The sequence below is a fragment of the Mobula hypostoma genome, chromosome 20, assembly GCF_963921235.1.
Source record: "Mobula hypostoma chromosome 20, sMobHyp1.1, whole genome shotgun sequence".
In the NCBI taxonomy this organism is placed as follows: domain Eukaryota; kingdom Metazoa; phylum Chordata; class Chondrichthyes; order Myliobatiformes; family Myliobatidae; genus Mobula; species Mobula hypostoma.
Window position 1 is genome coordinate 37,708,542 of NC_086116.1, and position 16,333 is coordinate 37,724,874.

At 41.4% G+C, this 16,333-nt stretch overlaps 1 protein-coding gene across 2 annotated transcripts in view; it reads right to left on the minus strand.

The window, feature by feature from the left end:
• The window catches only part of LOC134359441 (protein TASOR 2-like), a 148,343-nt gene extending 132,257 nt beyond the window's left edge, over positions 1-16,086 (minus strand). The window contains exon 1 of one of the 2 annotated variants that reach the window (XM_063072681.1): positions 12,786-16,082. In XM_063072681.1, coding sequence (XP_062928751.1) covers positions 12,786-12,945 — 160 coding nt within the window. In that variant the 5' untranslated portion in view covers positions 12,946-16,082. Of the gene's footprint in view, positions 1-12,785 lie in introns of both variants that reach the window. The other variant, XM_063072682.1, reaches the window with a different exon arrangement.
• Between the last annotated feature and the right edge of the window lie 247 nt (positions 16,087-16,333).

A 16,333-nucleotide genomic window follows, 5' to 3' on the forward strand; every position in this document is an offset into this window, starting at 1 on the left:
AATGCGGACCATTCAATAAAAATTTGATTAATTTGATCAATTAAAGGTAAAGAATTATGCTTAAATAAATCCTTATGTTTCTTAGTAATTTTAACACTCAGGTAAGTAAAATAACCATTAACCAGTCTGAATGGTGAACATCTATAAATTGGAACTTACATATTTAAAGGGAAGAGTTCACTCTTATTAAGGTTCAATTTATATCCCGAAAAATTACTGAACTTACCAAGCAAGGATAGTAGTGCCGGAATAGATTTTTTGGGGTTAGAAATATATAGTAATAAATCATCAGCGTATAGTGATAACTTATGTCTTTCATTCCCACGGGTGATACCAACTATATTAGTTGATTCACGAATAGCAATGGCCAAAGGTTCTAAAGCAATATCAAATAGCAATGGACTAAGAGGACAACCTTGCCTGGTGCCGCGAAACAACTGAAAAAAGGGAGATCTTTGATTATTGGTAAATACCGACGCTGAAGGGGTAAGGTATATTAATTTAATCCAAGATATAAATGTCGGACTAAAATTAAATTTTTCAAGTACACCAAATAAATATGCCCATTCAACCCTGTCAAACGCTTTCTCAGCATCTAGTGAAATGACACATTCAGGAGTTCTAGATAAAGGAGTATAAACAATATTCATTTATCTCCTAATATTAAAAAAAGAATAACGATTTTTAATAAATCCCGTCTGATCAACAGAAATAATTTGAGGCAATACTTTTTCCAATCTAGTCACTAATTTTAGAAAAAATCTCGGAATCTACATTCAACAAAGATATAGGCCTATATGATGCACATTCAGTGGGATCTTTATCTTTATAAAGAATTAAGGAAATAGAAGCACCATAAAAGGACTGTGGTAATTTACCTATAGATAATGCATCCTTAAAAATTCTATACAGCCAAGGTAAAAGAATATTAGAAAAGTATTTGAAAAATTCTACTGTGAAACCGTCTGGACCAGGTGCTTTACCTGAATTCATCAAAAAAAATAGCAATTTTAATTTCATCTTCAGTAATGGGAGTTTCTAATATTAAACGTTCATCAGATGATAATTTCGGAAAATTCATTTCCTCAAAAATAAGATCATCGGAAGATTCTGATTGGTATAGTGAAATATAGAATTCTTGAAAGGATTTATTTATCTCATCATGATCAATGGTTAGGGTACCATCACTTTTACGAATCTTAAGAATCTGGCATTTAACCAAAGCAGTTTTCAGTTGATTAGCCAATAATTTACCAGATTTATCACCGTGTATACAGAACTGACTCCTAGTTTTACTTAACTGATTTTTGATCGAGGATGTTAGTAATAAGCTATGCTCCATTTAAAGCTCAACTCTCTTTTTATAAAGCTCCTTACTACAAGCAATAGAATATTCCTTGTCAATTTCATTGATCTTATGGTGGTTGGAAATTGCACTGGAGTCATACTTACAGTCAATAACAAATGGAATTAAATGAGAGTCAATAAAGAAGTAGTCAATTCTAGAGTACTTATGATTATAAATGAGAAAAGAATGAAAACTCTTTATCCTTAGGGTGTAAAAATCTCCAAATTTCTACAATTCCTGTATCAACCATAAAAGAATTGATAGAAGTAGCAGATTTATTTGGAAGTGTCTGATTAGAAACTGATCTATTCATCAAAGGATTTAAACAACAGTTAAAATCTCCACCCATTATCAGCATATAATCATTTAAATTAGGAAGAGCTGTAAACAAGTACTTAAAAAATTCAGGATGATCAATATTTAGAGCATAAACATTCACCATAACAACCATTTTATTAAAAAGTAAACCGGTAATTAACAGTAATCTACCATTTGGGTCTGAAATAGTTTCATAATGAATAAATGATACTGAAGAATCTATGAAAATGGAAACTCCTTTCACTTTGGCGCTCGAGTTCGAATATTGTTGACCCCACCAAATCCTTAAAAAAATGCTGATTATCCTCTCTCTTCACGAGTTTCTTGTGCAAAAATAATGTGAGCGTTCATTCTGTGGAATACATTGAAAAAAAATTTCCGTTTAATCGGGTGGTTTAAACCGTTTGTATTCCACAAAACAAAGTTAATAATCTTGTGCATATTACTAAAGTTAACTATTTGGTATGTAAAGGGTTAACCAGAGCACAAACTCATGACTCCGGAAGAGGAAATAATGGTTTGAAGAGGAACTGGAAGTTACGACATTTCAGACATATTTGTAGTTCCAAGTTAGCCCCTTTGAAAAAACTAGACTGAAAATAGAAAGACCCCTACCCCCCACCCATAAAGACCCAGAAAAAAAGGCAAAGAGAAGCCAAAAAGTAATCTAACACTAAATCTAACCCCATCTTTCTAAAAGGCAGCCCAAAAGATATATATTTATATGAAAAAATGAAAAAAATTAATCTAAGTAAATGAAAGCTACAGTTATTCAAAGCATAGGACAAAATATCATCTTATTAGTATTTTTAGAAAAAAACAAGCGTCAATTAATATTGTTAGTACTTTTCAAATCGAAACAATAAGAAAATGACGCAACAAGATAGAAAAAACAACGTAGGGGAAGAAAGGCATAAACGCCATCTTGAAATGTAAAGAAACAAAAAGAACCAAATATATCCCCAAACCTTTCAAAAACAAAATTAAGCCCCAAGTCTTCTACTTAATTACCTTCAAAAAGCAGAGAAAGTAAGAATAAAAATAGAAATTAAAGAAAAACGGACAGAATCATTAAGAAAGAAAAACTTTAATCGAAAAGTATATAACAAAAAAATACCTACACTACAGACCAAGAACCTAAGCCCTCCAATTATCAAAGATCCAAATCTGTAAATCTATTACTAACAAAAAAATCCAATAGGAACAAAAATGAAAAAAGCAGTAGAATAATTAGATCTTAGGACACAAATCCAGATCAAGAAATTTTTGAGCTTCGATCGGGGATTTAAAGAGACGGTGGGAATTACTGGGAAGGACAACTCTCAGATGAGCTGGGTAAAGGAGAGCTGATTTGAAACCTTTTGAAAAAATTCTGAAGACATTGGTTTAAAAGCCATCCGTTCCCTTAAAACTTCGGGACTGAAATCCTCAACCAAATGAAATCTGAAACTTTGAAATTCAATCATTCCTCTTCTTTGAGCAGCTCATATCAGACGATCCTTGACGTGAATGTAATGAAACCGAAAAATAACAACTCTTGGTTTAGAACCTATGGTTGGTTTGGCGAAAGGAATACGGTGGGCCCGGTCAATTAATGGAGGGGTATCCAAAACTTCCGGTCCAAACACGTCCATTAAGAATTGCGATAAGAATTTAACCGGATCCCCCTCCTCAACGTCTTCGGTAAGTCCAATTATCTGCAAATTCTATCTCTGGGAGCGATTTTCAAGGTCGATAATCTTGGATTTATAACGTTCCAACATTTGAGATGTCGAAGATAAATTTTGCTCCAAGGTTTCAATCTTTCGATCTCTTCGCCATGCAGCTTCATCGAGTTCTGAGATTCTTGTTTGTTGTTGTTCAAATTCGCAGCTAAGCGACCTAAGATTATCTTCAACTGTCTTTAAAACTCCTTCAATCACTGAAAATCTGTGGTTAAATTTTTCATCTTGACGGTTGAATTTTTCATCCAGAAGGTTCAAAATTGTGTCAAAAGTTAATGGGATATCCGTAGATGATTTAGGGTCTCCATTTTTTCTTTCCTTGCTATCAGAATCTTTGCTGTTTTTAACGTCTCTTCGTCTTAGAGTTGCCATTTCCAACAACTTAAAATCAAAGTTCAAAAAAAAGGTATATAAACCCGTGAGCATAGGTTTAAACAAAATGAATAAGGGTGGTTACGGGTTAAAAAGAAGTAAAGGGAATGGAGCAAAGCCAAAGTATACCTTCCTCCATGAGCACCTCCTAGAAAGTCCCAGATCGAAACATTTTCAACTTATATTAAATGACAGAGTGGCTTTTGAACATCCAATGGGGCAGCAAAGGTTCATTTATTATCAGGGTACACAACTCTGAAATTCTTCTTCTGAGGGCAGCCATGAAACCAAGAAAGAAAGGCAGCACGATCATCAACCCCAAATCCCACTATGTAACTTGTCCAGTGGCCAAAATTCGTAGGTTATCCAAATGCTGAATTTACAACACCGAACAGACTTTTTGTGCCAGTGCCTCATCTTTCAAGACTTTTTATCAGAAGGAATTTGTTCACAGTCATTCTACTTCGACATCAAAAGCACCTCATGTTTTCAGCTGGAGGTCAGTTACCATGGCAAGAAAACCTGCCCCATGACTGTATATCAGTGAAGTGTCCATCTGTTATCACATGCATTTCAAGATATGCCAAATGATCACTATTACCGAAGGGAAGTCTGTCAGCTCCCACGATTAACATTCCTCTGCCCATCCTGATTCCTGTAATGATTCCATTCCATTCACCCAGTTTCTCCATCAATGGAAAACAATAAGGACAGTGGTTACCTCTCACCCATTCTCTTCTCCTCACCTGCCTATCACCTCCCTCTGGTTCCCCACTTCCTTCCCTTTCTTCCATGATTCACTGTCCTCTCCTATTAGATTCCTCTTCTTCAGCCCTTTATCTCTTCCACCTACCCCTCCCAGCTTCTCACTTATCTCCCCCTCAACTAGTCTCACTCATCACCTCAAACAAGAGGAATTCTGCAGATGCTGGAAATTCAAGCAACACACATCAAAGTTGCTGGTGAACGCAGCAGGCCAGGCAGCATCTCTAGGAAGAAGTACAGTTGATGTTTCGGGCCAAGACGTCGACTGTACCTCTTCCTAGAGATGCTGCCTGGCCTGCTGCGTTCACCAGCAACTTTGATGTGTGTTGCTCACTCATCAACTGCCAGCTTGTATTCTTTCCCCCTTTCAATGTTCTTATTCTGGCTTCTGTTCTTCATTTGCAGTCCTGATGAAGGGTCTCAGTTCAACCATACATTGCCCTCCTTAGATGCAGCCTGACTTGCTGACTTCCTCCAAACTTTTGCTTTCTTGTGGCAATGCTTCATGTAAATGCACTCATTAGTGGGGAGAGATTTATATGTGATGGGATTTGGCTGTCTGAATCATTTTATCTGGCCTTTTACCAGCTGTTTTCAAGGATTAGAATTAAGCAATGATACCGTATATGCTCACAGGGCTACAAAGTTCTTAAAGGATTCAATAGAAGATATATGAAATACTTTCCATTCCCCTTTCAACTCCATTTTTTCAATTAATGCATTAGACCATAAGACATAGGAACAGAATTAGGCCTTTCAGCCCATCGAGTCTGCTCTGCAATTCCATCATGACTGATCCCAGATCCCACCCAACCCCATACACCTGCTTTCTCACCATAACCTTTGTTGCCCTAACCAACCAGGAAACCACAGGCTTGCATCCACTGCATTCCACAGATTCACTACTCTCTGGTTAAAACACAATCCCTCCTTACCTCCGTTCTAAAGGGTCACCACTCAACTTTGAGCTGTGCCCTCTAGTTCTGGACACGCCCACCATAGGAAACATCCTCCCCACACCCACCCTATCTCATCCTTTCAACATTCGGAGGGTTTCAATGAGATCCCCCAGCATTCTTCTAAATTCCAATGAGCACAGGCCTAAAGCTGACAAATGCTCCTCATATGTTAACCCCTTCATTCCCAGAATCATCCTTGTGATCCTCCTCTCTAATGACAACATATCCTTTCTGAGATATGGGGCCCAAACCTTTTGACAATACTCCAAATGTGGCCTGACTAGTATCTTATAAAGCTTCAGCATTATCTCCTTGTTTTCTTATTCTCTTCCCCTTGAACTGAATGCCAATTTTGTATTTGTCTCCTTTACCACAGACTCAACATGTAAATTAACCTTCTGGATGTTTTGCACAAGGACTCCTAAGTCCCTTTGCACCACTGATGTCTGAATTTTATCCCACATTTAGATAATAGTCTGCACTATTGTTCCTTTTACCAAAATGCATTATCATACATTTCCCAACACTATGTTCACTGCCTCCTGCCTGTCAGCCATTCCTCTATCCATACCAGTATCTTTCCTGTAATGCCATGGGATTTTAACTTGTTAAGCAGCCTCATGAGTGGCACCTTATCAAATGCCTTCTGAAAATCCAAGCAAATGACATCCACTACCTCTCCTTTGTCCACTCTGCTTGTATCTTCCTCGAAGAACTCTAACAAATTCATCAGGCAAGACTTCTCTTTACAGAAACCATGCTGACTTTGACTTATTTTATCATTAGTCTGCAAGTACCCTGAAACTTCATCCTTAATAATAGACTACAACATTTCTGCAACCACTGAGGTTAGTTTAACTAGCCTATAATTTCCTTTCTTTTGCCTTCCTCCCTTCTTAAAGCGTGAAGTGACATTTGTAATCTTCCACTTCTTCAGGACCATGCCAGAATCAAGTGATTCTTGAAAGATCAAGACCAATGTATCCGTTATCTCTTTTACAACCTCTCTCAGGACTCTGGGATGTAGTTTTACTGGTCCAGGTGACTTATCCACCTTAAGACCTTTGAGTTTGCCTAGCACTTTTCCTTTGCAATAGCAATGGCACTCACTCCTGCTCCCTGACATTCAGAGACATCTGGCAAACTGCTAGTATCTTCCACAGCGAAAACAGATGCAAAGTACCCATTAAGCTCATCTGCCATTTCTTTGTCCTCCATTACTACCTCACCAGCATTATTTTCCAGTGACCCAATATCAGCTCTCACCTTTTTACTCTTTATAAAGCTGAAGAACTTTTGGTATCCTGCTTTATTAGCTAGTTTGCCTTCATATTTCATCTTTTCCCTTCTTTGGCTTTTTTAGTTGCCTTTTGTTGGACTTTAAAAACTTCTCATTGATTCCACTTCTCACTCACTTTTGCTACATTATATGCCCTTTCCTTGGTTTTTATGCAGTCCTCAACCTCCCTTATCAGCCACGGTTACCTATCCCTGCTATTTGAGAACAAACTCTTCTGTGGGACACGTCTGTCCTGCGCCTTGTCAACTGTTCCCAGAAATTTCAACCACCTCTGCTCTGCCGTCATCTCTACCAGTATCCCCTCCAATCCACCTGGGCAAGATCTTCTCTCATGCCTCTTTAATTCCCTTTATTCCACTGCCACACTGATACAACTAACTATTGCTTCTCCCTCTCAAATTGCAGTATGAATTCAATCGTATTATGACCACTACTACATCTCAAAATGGAGTACTTATTGTTGAGGGGGATGGTCACAGGGGTGCTCTCCACTATCAGACCTTTTCCCTTCCCTCCCTTGACAGTCACCCATTTATCTGTCTCCTGGAGCCTTCGAGTGACTACTTCCCTGTATCACTACTTCACTTTCCCTAACTAGACGAAGCTCATCAAGTTGTAGCTCCAGTTCCCTACATGGTCTCCAAGGAGCTGCATCTCAATGCACCTGGTGCAGATGTGGTCATCGGGGAGACTGGAAGTCTCCTCAAAATCCCACATCTGACACCCAGAACAGAACACCAGCCCTGCAGACATACCCCCTATTCATTCAAGAGTTAAATAAGAAAAAGAAATAAGAAATAAACTTATCTACTTATCTCGCTGCTGCGTGTTCTTGCCAAAGCCTGTTGAGCCAAAGCCTTATCACTCTGACTCAGACCAGTCCCACAGTGACTGCTTCGCTAGATGGTACCTCTCTATTACGGAGACTGGGTTTGTCAAGCTCCACTCTGGACCTGCACAGGAACGCTTCCACTGCGTCTGCACTGCTGTCCAATCAAAGACTCCCACTAAAAACTAGCTGCTTTTTCAAGCTCCACTCTGGACCTGCGCGGGAATACCTCTACTGCGTCTGCACCGCTGTCCAATCAAAGATTCCCGCTGAAAAGTGGCCGCTTTTCTAAGCTCCACTCTAGACCTGCGCGGGAATGCTCCCAGTACGTCTGCACTGCTGTCCAATCTCAAACTCCTTCACACTACAGTCCTCCACTAGTTGAGATCGACCGTGGATGTGGCATCCTAGCTAAGCCCATACAAAAACCAGTATGCATACCAGGGTAGTACAATATGTAGAGCAAGCTGTTGTCCATGCAGCAGGCTCCCCCTCTCTATGTAGCTGATGAATCCAAAGGAACGGCACAGACCGATACAGTTTGGCACCAGCATTATTGTAGTTGTTGCCAGTTAGCGTTGAACTTAACATAGGACTACCTTCAGAACTCCAGCTCCGGATTTTTCCTCGGGGTTTACTCCCAAAGCCTTCCTTGTGAATGGGTATAGCCGTAAGGCAGCGGAGGTTTAAGATCAGGGTTTCCCCTCTCCTAGGTGAGCTGCCAACCATGGCTGACGAGCCCCATCAGCCCAGAATGTCTGATTTTAAGGCAGCAGTAACTCACCCTTGCGCCTTCTCCTGTCAGTAGAAATGGCTCCGGTGGGCTTAATAGCTAAGCCACACGTGAAGGCCAGGAGCTGAACTTGGTAGTCAGAGGCAATTTGAGACACACAAATTCACTTTTGTGATGCAAATCATCAAATACATCATGACGCAACTTCCACAATTCTCGAGAGCAGAGGATCCACCATCAATGCACAAAAGAAATCTTATCCATATCAGCTTTAAATGATCACGCCTTTACTTTGTATCCACACTCGGTCAGGATCTGACATGCCTTCTAAATGCTTAAAATTACAAACATAAATGTTTTAGCTGATTGTGATAACAAAGCCCTCTGGTCCCAGGAATAAGTCTGGAGAATCTCTTTTAGACCTCCTCCAGTTCTAATCTACCCTTAAATAAGGGAACCAAAACTCAACACAGTATTCCAGGTGTAGCCTCAACAATGCCCAGCAAAATTATAATAATATTTCTCTATTTATGAACTCCAATAATAAAAGCTAAAATGTCACTGCCTACTTAATTACATGCTGCAACCTATATGCTAACTTCTTGTTTCTTGCAGAAGCACACCTGGATCCTCCAAAGTCAATCTGCAGTCTCCTTCCATTTAGATAATAGTATACTTATTGATTCCTTCCTTCAAAGTGCACAACCTTCTCAAGTTTTCCTGAAGGTCATTTTCTTGAACTACTCTAGCAAATTTGCCAAATATGATTTACCTTTCAAAGGCATGTTGACTCAACTTGTTTGCATTAAGCTTCTCAATAACTGATTGTCTCTTCTTCCTCGTTTTTTTACACCCTGCACTTTCCCAACAGATGTTATGCCAAATGCTTCACACTTCTTGGCTCCAGTTATTTTTGAAAAAGGCTGCTGACATTTGCAATTTGCACTGGTCACCTCTTACAGAATTGCTCTCAAAAGTCATTTTGTAAGAAAACCTAGAAGCCAAACTGCATGCAGCTATGTATAGATAACAATGGCTGACTAATCTTTTTTTGGGCAAGCACTATACCTGACAAATAAATGCTGGCTGGGACACTGGGAGGAATCACTGCTCTGCCCTGAATGATCGAGTCAAAGCATCATTTCACATTCTCCAGAAATGGTGGATGGTATCACTTCTTTCTAATATCTCATCCAGAAACAGAAGCTAAAAACATTGTCATAATTCTCTGCACTACGCCAAAATGCCTGGCTGTGTTACAGTGCTAGCCTTTCTGAAGTAATGTTTGAACTTCTAACCTACAAAAGACAATTCTGAGTTCATGAGACAATCTAACACTCTTATTTAAGTCTTACGGCACAGAAAAGGTTCATTCAGCCCACCACATTACTATCAAGTACTCATCTATATTATACCATTTAAATGAATTTGGCTCATAGTCTTCAGTGCGCTGCCAATTCAAATTCTTCTCCATACTTTCGAAATGTTGTGAGAGTTACCTGCCTCTACCTCTCAGGTAGCGTATTCCAGATTCTACCTGCTTTCTGGTTGGAAAAGCTTATTCCTCAAGTTTTCTCTGAACCTCTCACCACTCATCCCAAACCAACAGTCTCTATTCTTGGACAGTTGTGCTATTTTGAGAAATGATTCCTCCTATCCAAACCCCTCACAAACTTCCAAGGAAAAATAGCAAACCTATCCAATTGTTCCTTATAAATTGAACATTCTATCCCAGAAATATCCTGATAAATTTCCTATGCATACTCTCCAAATACAACCATGCCTTCCAATTCTGTGTGTACAGAAACGTACATAATAGTCCAGCCATGGCCTAAACAATGTTTTATAAAGATAGAACTCAAAGCAGTACAGGACCTTCAACCCACAATTTTGTGCAGCGCATTTTACCCTCAAGATCATCTATTCCTTCCCTCCCACATACATAGTCCTCCATTTTTGTTTCATCCATGTGCTTAAGAGCCTTCTAAATGTAATATATCTGTCTCTAACACACCCCTCCCCCGGCAGCACATTCCTTGCACCCACTACTCTGTGTGAAAAAGATACCTCTGACATTCCCCCTACACTTTCCACCGATCAGCTTAGAGTTATGCCCCCCCACCCCCATATTAGCCATTTCCGCCCTGGGAAAGTCTCTGGCTGTCCACTTCATCTATGCCTCTTATCATCTCCACTCCTATCAAGTCACCTCTCATCACCCTTCACTCCAAAGAGAAAAGCCCAGGCTTGTGCAACCTATCTTCATATGTTCTTTAACCCAGGCGGCATCCTGGTAAATCTCCTCTGCACTCTCTCTAATGCCTCCACAACCTTCCTATAATGAGGGGAACATAAACTGGGCACAATACTCCAAGTGCAGTCTAACCGGAGTTTTATAAAGCTGCAATATTACCTCACGGCTCTTGAACTCAGTTCCCTGACTAATGGAGACCAACACACCACACACCTTCTTAACCACCCTATCAACTTGCACAACAACTTTGAAGGATCTATGGGCATTGTCCTCAAAATCCCTGTTCGTCCATGCTGCTAAGAATCCTAAGACGTGCAATAATCTCTCAGATAACCAAAGCCCCAGCTAATGAAAGCAAATATCCCATATACCTTCTTCATCATTGCGTGAATGTGTGCTACCACCTTCAGAGATTTTTGGGCTTGAACACCAAACTTCCTCCGTTCCTCAGTATTCCTACCATGCATTGTTTAAATAATGTAGATCTACGCGGAATAATTGCGAACACAGGATTGCAGATTGAAGTCCAAAACTGGCACATTTCACCTTAAACTGGATCTAGGACAATTCAAGATCCTCATAGATTTCTGAAGTCAGAAATGATTAATCTTCACATGCACATCTCCAAGGCTAAAACACTTATCTTTAATTTATATTTTACATTAAAAAATATCTATGTAAACATCTCTTCCTATAACTACAACCATAGTATAAAAATGCATCCACGTTTGTCAGAGAAATAAACAAAAAGCACTGATATTCATTTTATCAAATTAAAACTAGCTGCATGCCTTTAAATGGTTATTATATTCTCAATGGGAAAGTTCAATAAGGCCTTACTTTTGGCACCAGAGTAAGTACACAGATCTGCCAATTTTCTTTTAAATCAAGATGCTAAAAGGAAAAGTGCCAAAAACATTCCGTAGCTCAGAAGGCATAAAGCTGTCATCATGTGCCATGTTGTATGATGTTGATCATGGTTTATGTGCATGATAGTTCTTGGCAAATACTACAGAAGCGGTTTGCCATTGCCTCCTTCTGGGCAGTGGCGGGTGACCCCAGCCATTATCAATACTCTTCACATATTGTAGTATTACCACAAATAAATTGACAAATAGTAAGATGCATTTACAAAAAGTGGTCTGTATAATGACTTTGTCATGATGAGAAGGTGGTAGGGAATTCGGTAGTCTCGTGTCCAGGGGAAGAAACTGTTTCCCACCCTAACAAGTCCATGTTCTCATGCCACAGTACCTCCTGCCTGCGAGTTTATAGAGATTGTTGGAGGAATGGGAGGGATCATTGACAATGTTTTCAGGGAATGATATGTTGTACTTCTAGGTCGTTTTGCTCTACAACAGTCTCCACAACTGGACAAGACCTGCTCTGGCCTAACTTCCCAAATGTCACATTAAATTCCATCTGCCATTACTTGGCCCACTCTCCCATGTGATGCAGCATCTGTGGAAAATTGTAGATCAGATGGGCAGAGTAATGGTGGTAGAAACTGATAAAATAGGGACAATTAAAAGATTACATATGGAGGTAAGAAAAATGGAGGGAAATGGGCTGCATAGGAGAGGATAGATAGATTGTGATGTAGATTTATATTGGCGGGCACACCATCATGGGCCAAAGGGCCTGAACTGTGCTGTAGTGTCCTATGTTCTATGAAAGAGAAGCAGATTATTTCTAGAATGTTCATTTGTTCTCTCTCCACTGATAGTTTCTGGAATTTTTGATCAGAGAGCCTATCAAACTGGGAACATGTTGTTGGCCAGCCCCATGCCATTGCCTACGCTCAAGAACCAACTGAAAGCTCCAAAGGTCAAATCACCACTGGCCCCAAAACGGAAAACAAAATCAGGTCATTTGACCCATGACGTTAACCGAATTAACATTGTTCAGCCTAATCGCTCTAACTACGACCTTGTTGATGGTTGCCCATTTACTTCCAGGTGCAACGACGTTCTCAAACCTCCCCTCTTCCCCTGCGACACTATAAACTTTCTACTGCAAGTTGGCTTGGCTTCAAAAACCACCGAGGCACATCCACCTCTTGGATAAAGTGGGATGGGTAAATCTGGTAAGGGAGACAAAATGCGGGTCTGCGCAGCTCCTGGAGTGATTTGGCGGGCGGAAAGCTACAGCTGGGGGGGAATGCTGCCCGACATGGGACTCACCTGTCTCCCGAACGGGGGGAGACGTCTGTTGACAATCGGGCGACCGCCGAGCGGACGACATCTTTTTCCCTTCTCCGCAGCGCAGCCTCTCGCCTCTCCCCTTCATGCGTCCTCGTTTGGGCCGACAGTGAGCTTCACCCTCCCCCCTCTTCTTTCCCATATATATTTATGCACGTGTAAGTGGCGGTTGGAAATGCAGCCAAACTCCACATGAGCGGGTCCCCTCCCCGGGGGGTGAGAGGAACAAACACGGCGCCGTCGGCAGGCACGGTGGACGCGCTCCCGAATATTCTTTCTCCAGCAGGGAATCACACGAGTTGGTTTCTCGGTGGCCGACAGCGTGCTCAGAAAATAATGAGACACGGAGGCGTTTCTTCCACTGGGGCGGAAGCACTACATCGGGAGGAAAATAAAGAAAGAGAAAGCTGTGTGCGTGACGGTGCTACATTGCGGAAGGAGGTTCTGCTCCGGACTTCCTGGGAAGCGGTCGTGACCCCCATCCCGGCTCAGCTTCTCGCAGGGAAACGCATTACTCATTCGCCTGAGGACTCGAGCTGGACTACTTTTAAAACAAAAGAGGGGAGAAAAATCTCCGATGATCGCCGGAGACGCGGGCACACAGTCGCGCTGTTTCCCGGGCTTGATGTATCCTTCGCCGCCACAATGTTACCAGTTGTAACAGGGAGTTTGAGTTTGACTGGGGTTCTATCGCGTCATAATCAGCAGTGGTTGGGAACAAGGGGGACCTTCCGGTCCTTAACGTTACGTCTGTTGTCAACTGCTTAGCACCCGATCACGATCTCCAGTGTCAAATTCCGCTGGCCCTGGACCCATCCCCCTATCGCTAACCCACACCGCCCCTTCGTTCCTTCACCAGCCGCCTCCATCCCACCAGCACGTCCCTCTGTCCCCGTTCACTGCTGCCTTTTTCCAAGGCTCCCTATCACCGACCCTGCCCCGCCAAGCCACATCAACCGCTTTTCCTCCGTTCACTCAGCCGCCCCTCCGACCTCTGAAACGTCTGGAATATTGAAAGGCCTAGACAGTGAACGTGAAGAGGAAGTTTCCTGTAGCGGGGATGTCTAGGCCTCGGAATAGAAGGCTGTACCGGTAGTACTGAACTAAGGATGAATTTCTTTACCCAGAGGGTGGTGAATCTAGGGAGGCCCCATCATGGATATATCTAAAGCTGAGGTGGATAGATTCTTGATTAGTAAGAGTGTCAAAGATTACAGGAGAATGGAGTTGAGAGAGTGATCAGAATTGATCGAGTGGCAGAGCAGATTCAGTTGGCTAAATGGTCTAATTTCACTCCTGTGTCTTGGTCTTTCTTCCACATGTTCTATTGATCCACCCCTCAACCTTCTCTGATCACCAACTTACCTCTCCAGTTACATCCACCCCCCCCATCACCTCACCCCATCACTAATCCACCCCTCCACAGCTATTTCCACCCTTATCATTATCCCACACTTCAGCTACTTCCTCCCACCAATAATGTCCTAAACTCTTTAGAGTCCGGTCTTATTATCACTGACTTGTCATGAAATTTGTTGTTTTACTCCCACTCTCCACCCTACTGTCCCTGTGATCTGCTCCCACCCTGCACCCCACTGTCAACATAACCTACTCCCACCCTGTAAGGAAAGAGTTAAATTTGATTCCTTGGTGCATGCTGCAATGTGTGAGACAAAATGTGCTGATGGCCTGTTTTCCCCATTACTGACCAATGTTTTGTCTCCATTTTGAATGAATTAGGTGAAAAAATGTTTTCCTCTCACACTTGCCAAACTATTTTTTAAGTTGCGTCTTGGCCAAAGGTTGGGAGAGATTTTTTTAAAATGGGGGTCTTTAAGGTTATCAAAAGGGGCAATTTGTTTGTGCAGGTAGGGAATCTTCTCTTGGGCTAAGAGTTGGAGACAGAAAGACATTGGAAGACAGAGGCTGGCAAAGCTGTTGGTCACTTGAAGATTCTGTGGTGTGGATAAGTATTATTTTGTCCCTTTACATACCTATTAAAGCATTTTTAATACATTGCCTCTTTTGTTTGCAATTGCCTCTTGCTGCTAAATCAGAAAAAGAAAAGGAATGAAACTAAAACTAGTTTGCATTGCACATTGTACCCATAACTGCTTTCACCCTTCATCCCACTGTCCCCATGACCTGTTTTCACACTAGACTCCACTGCCCCTGTGACCTGTTCCTGCCCTGTGCCCCTCTGTCCCCATGACTTGCAGTATTTTGAAGCAAATTAAATAGCGGATAGGAAATGCATGTTGGCTTTGCTGAGTGCATTGCATTTAAAGGCATACAATTTGCTTAGAAGTTTGACTGTACAACAGCTTTGTTAATATTGTGAAAGCAATGGAGGATCATTTAGAACTGAAACCATTGAAGAACGCTTTAGGTTTCATAAGCAGAATTGAAGAGCATTGTCAGTTCGGTACTGGGCTTAATGATCTAATGAGAGATCATTTAGTTTGTGGAATCTTACAAGAAAACATTCAAAAACTGCTCTTAACTGAGGCACACACATTTAAAAGAGCAATTGAAATAGCTGTATCAATGGAAACAGCAGGTAGAGATGCAATTGACTGCAATTGGAAATGAAAGTGAGAGTGTACAAAATTGAATGTCTAAACAGAAAGTGGCCTGGCCAAACAAATTGTGTTACTGTTATGGCAGAGTCTCACATTCACCAGACCAATGCAGGTTTAAAGTTGAAACTTGCAGAAAATGCAGCAAGGTAGGACACACACAAAGAGCATGTCAGGCAGACAAAAAATGGACTATGCAGGGAAGAGTAAAAGATTAAAAAATCAAGTTGCACTTTCAAAAACAGCACTAATCTGGATGCTGTTGATGAAAAATCTGATAAAGATAAAAGTGACACAGGACTGGATAGCCTTCATGCCAGATATGGCAATCAGACCCAAGGGCTTCTCGATTCACCAGATGGACCGAACAGCTGATTCGGAAATGGCAAAAGGTAGAAGTGTGTGTTTCATGGTAAACTCTGTGGTGCTCTGATATGGCAATTTTGCTGAGCCTCGTGTTCCCCCGACATAGAGCACAAATGCCGTCTGTTCCAGTTACCCGGGGAGTTCTCATCTGTGACCCTGACCGAGTTTATATGCCACCAGCAGCCGACTGTAATCAAGCACTTGAGATACTGCACAATGCTGTCTCCAGACAAGAAGCTGTCCATCCTGGCTTATTTCAAATCATAATCAGGGACTTCAACTAGGCTTGTTTGAAGATATCCCTGCCCAATTACCATCAGCATATAACCTGTAACACCAGAGGTCCCAACACACTAGACAACTGTAATACTAAGAGAAGGAATGCCTCCTGTTCCATGCCAGATCGCATTTCAGGAAATCTGATCACTTGCCTGTCCTCCTACCTGCATATAGACAGAAGCTAAAGAGCAAAGCTCCAGAGATTAGGACAACAGGAGGCAGAGGTCTGGCTACACTGTTGATGTGTTAAGAAGCCTCTTCGCAAGGATTGGTGTTCCAGAACACCTAGTCAGTGACATGGACTAC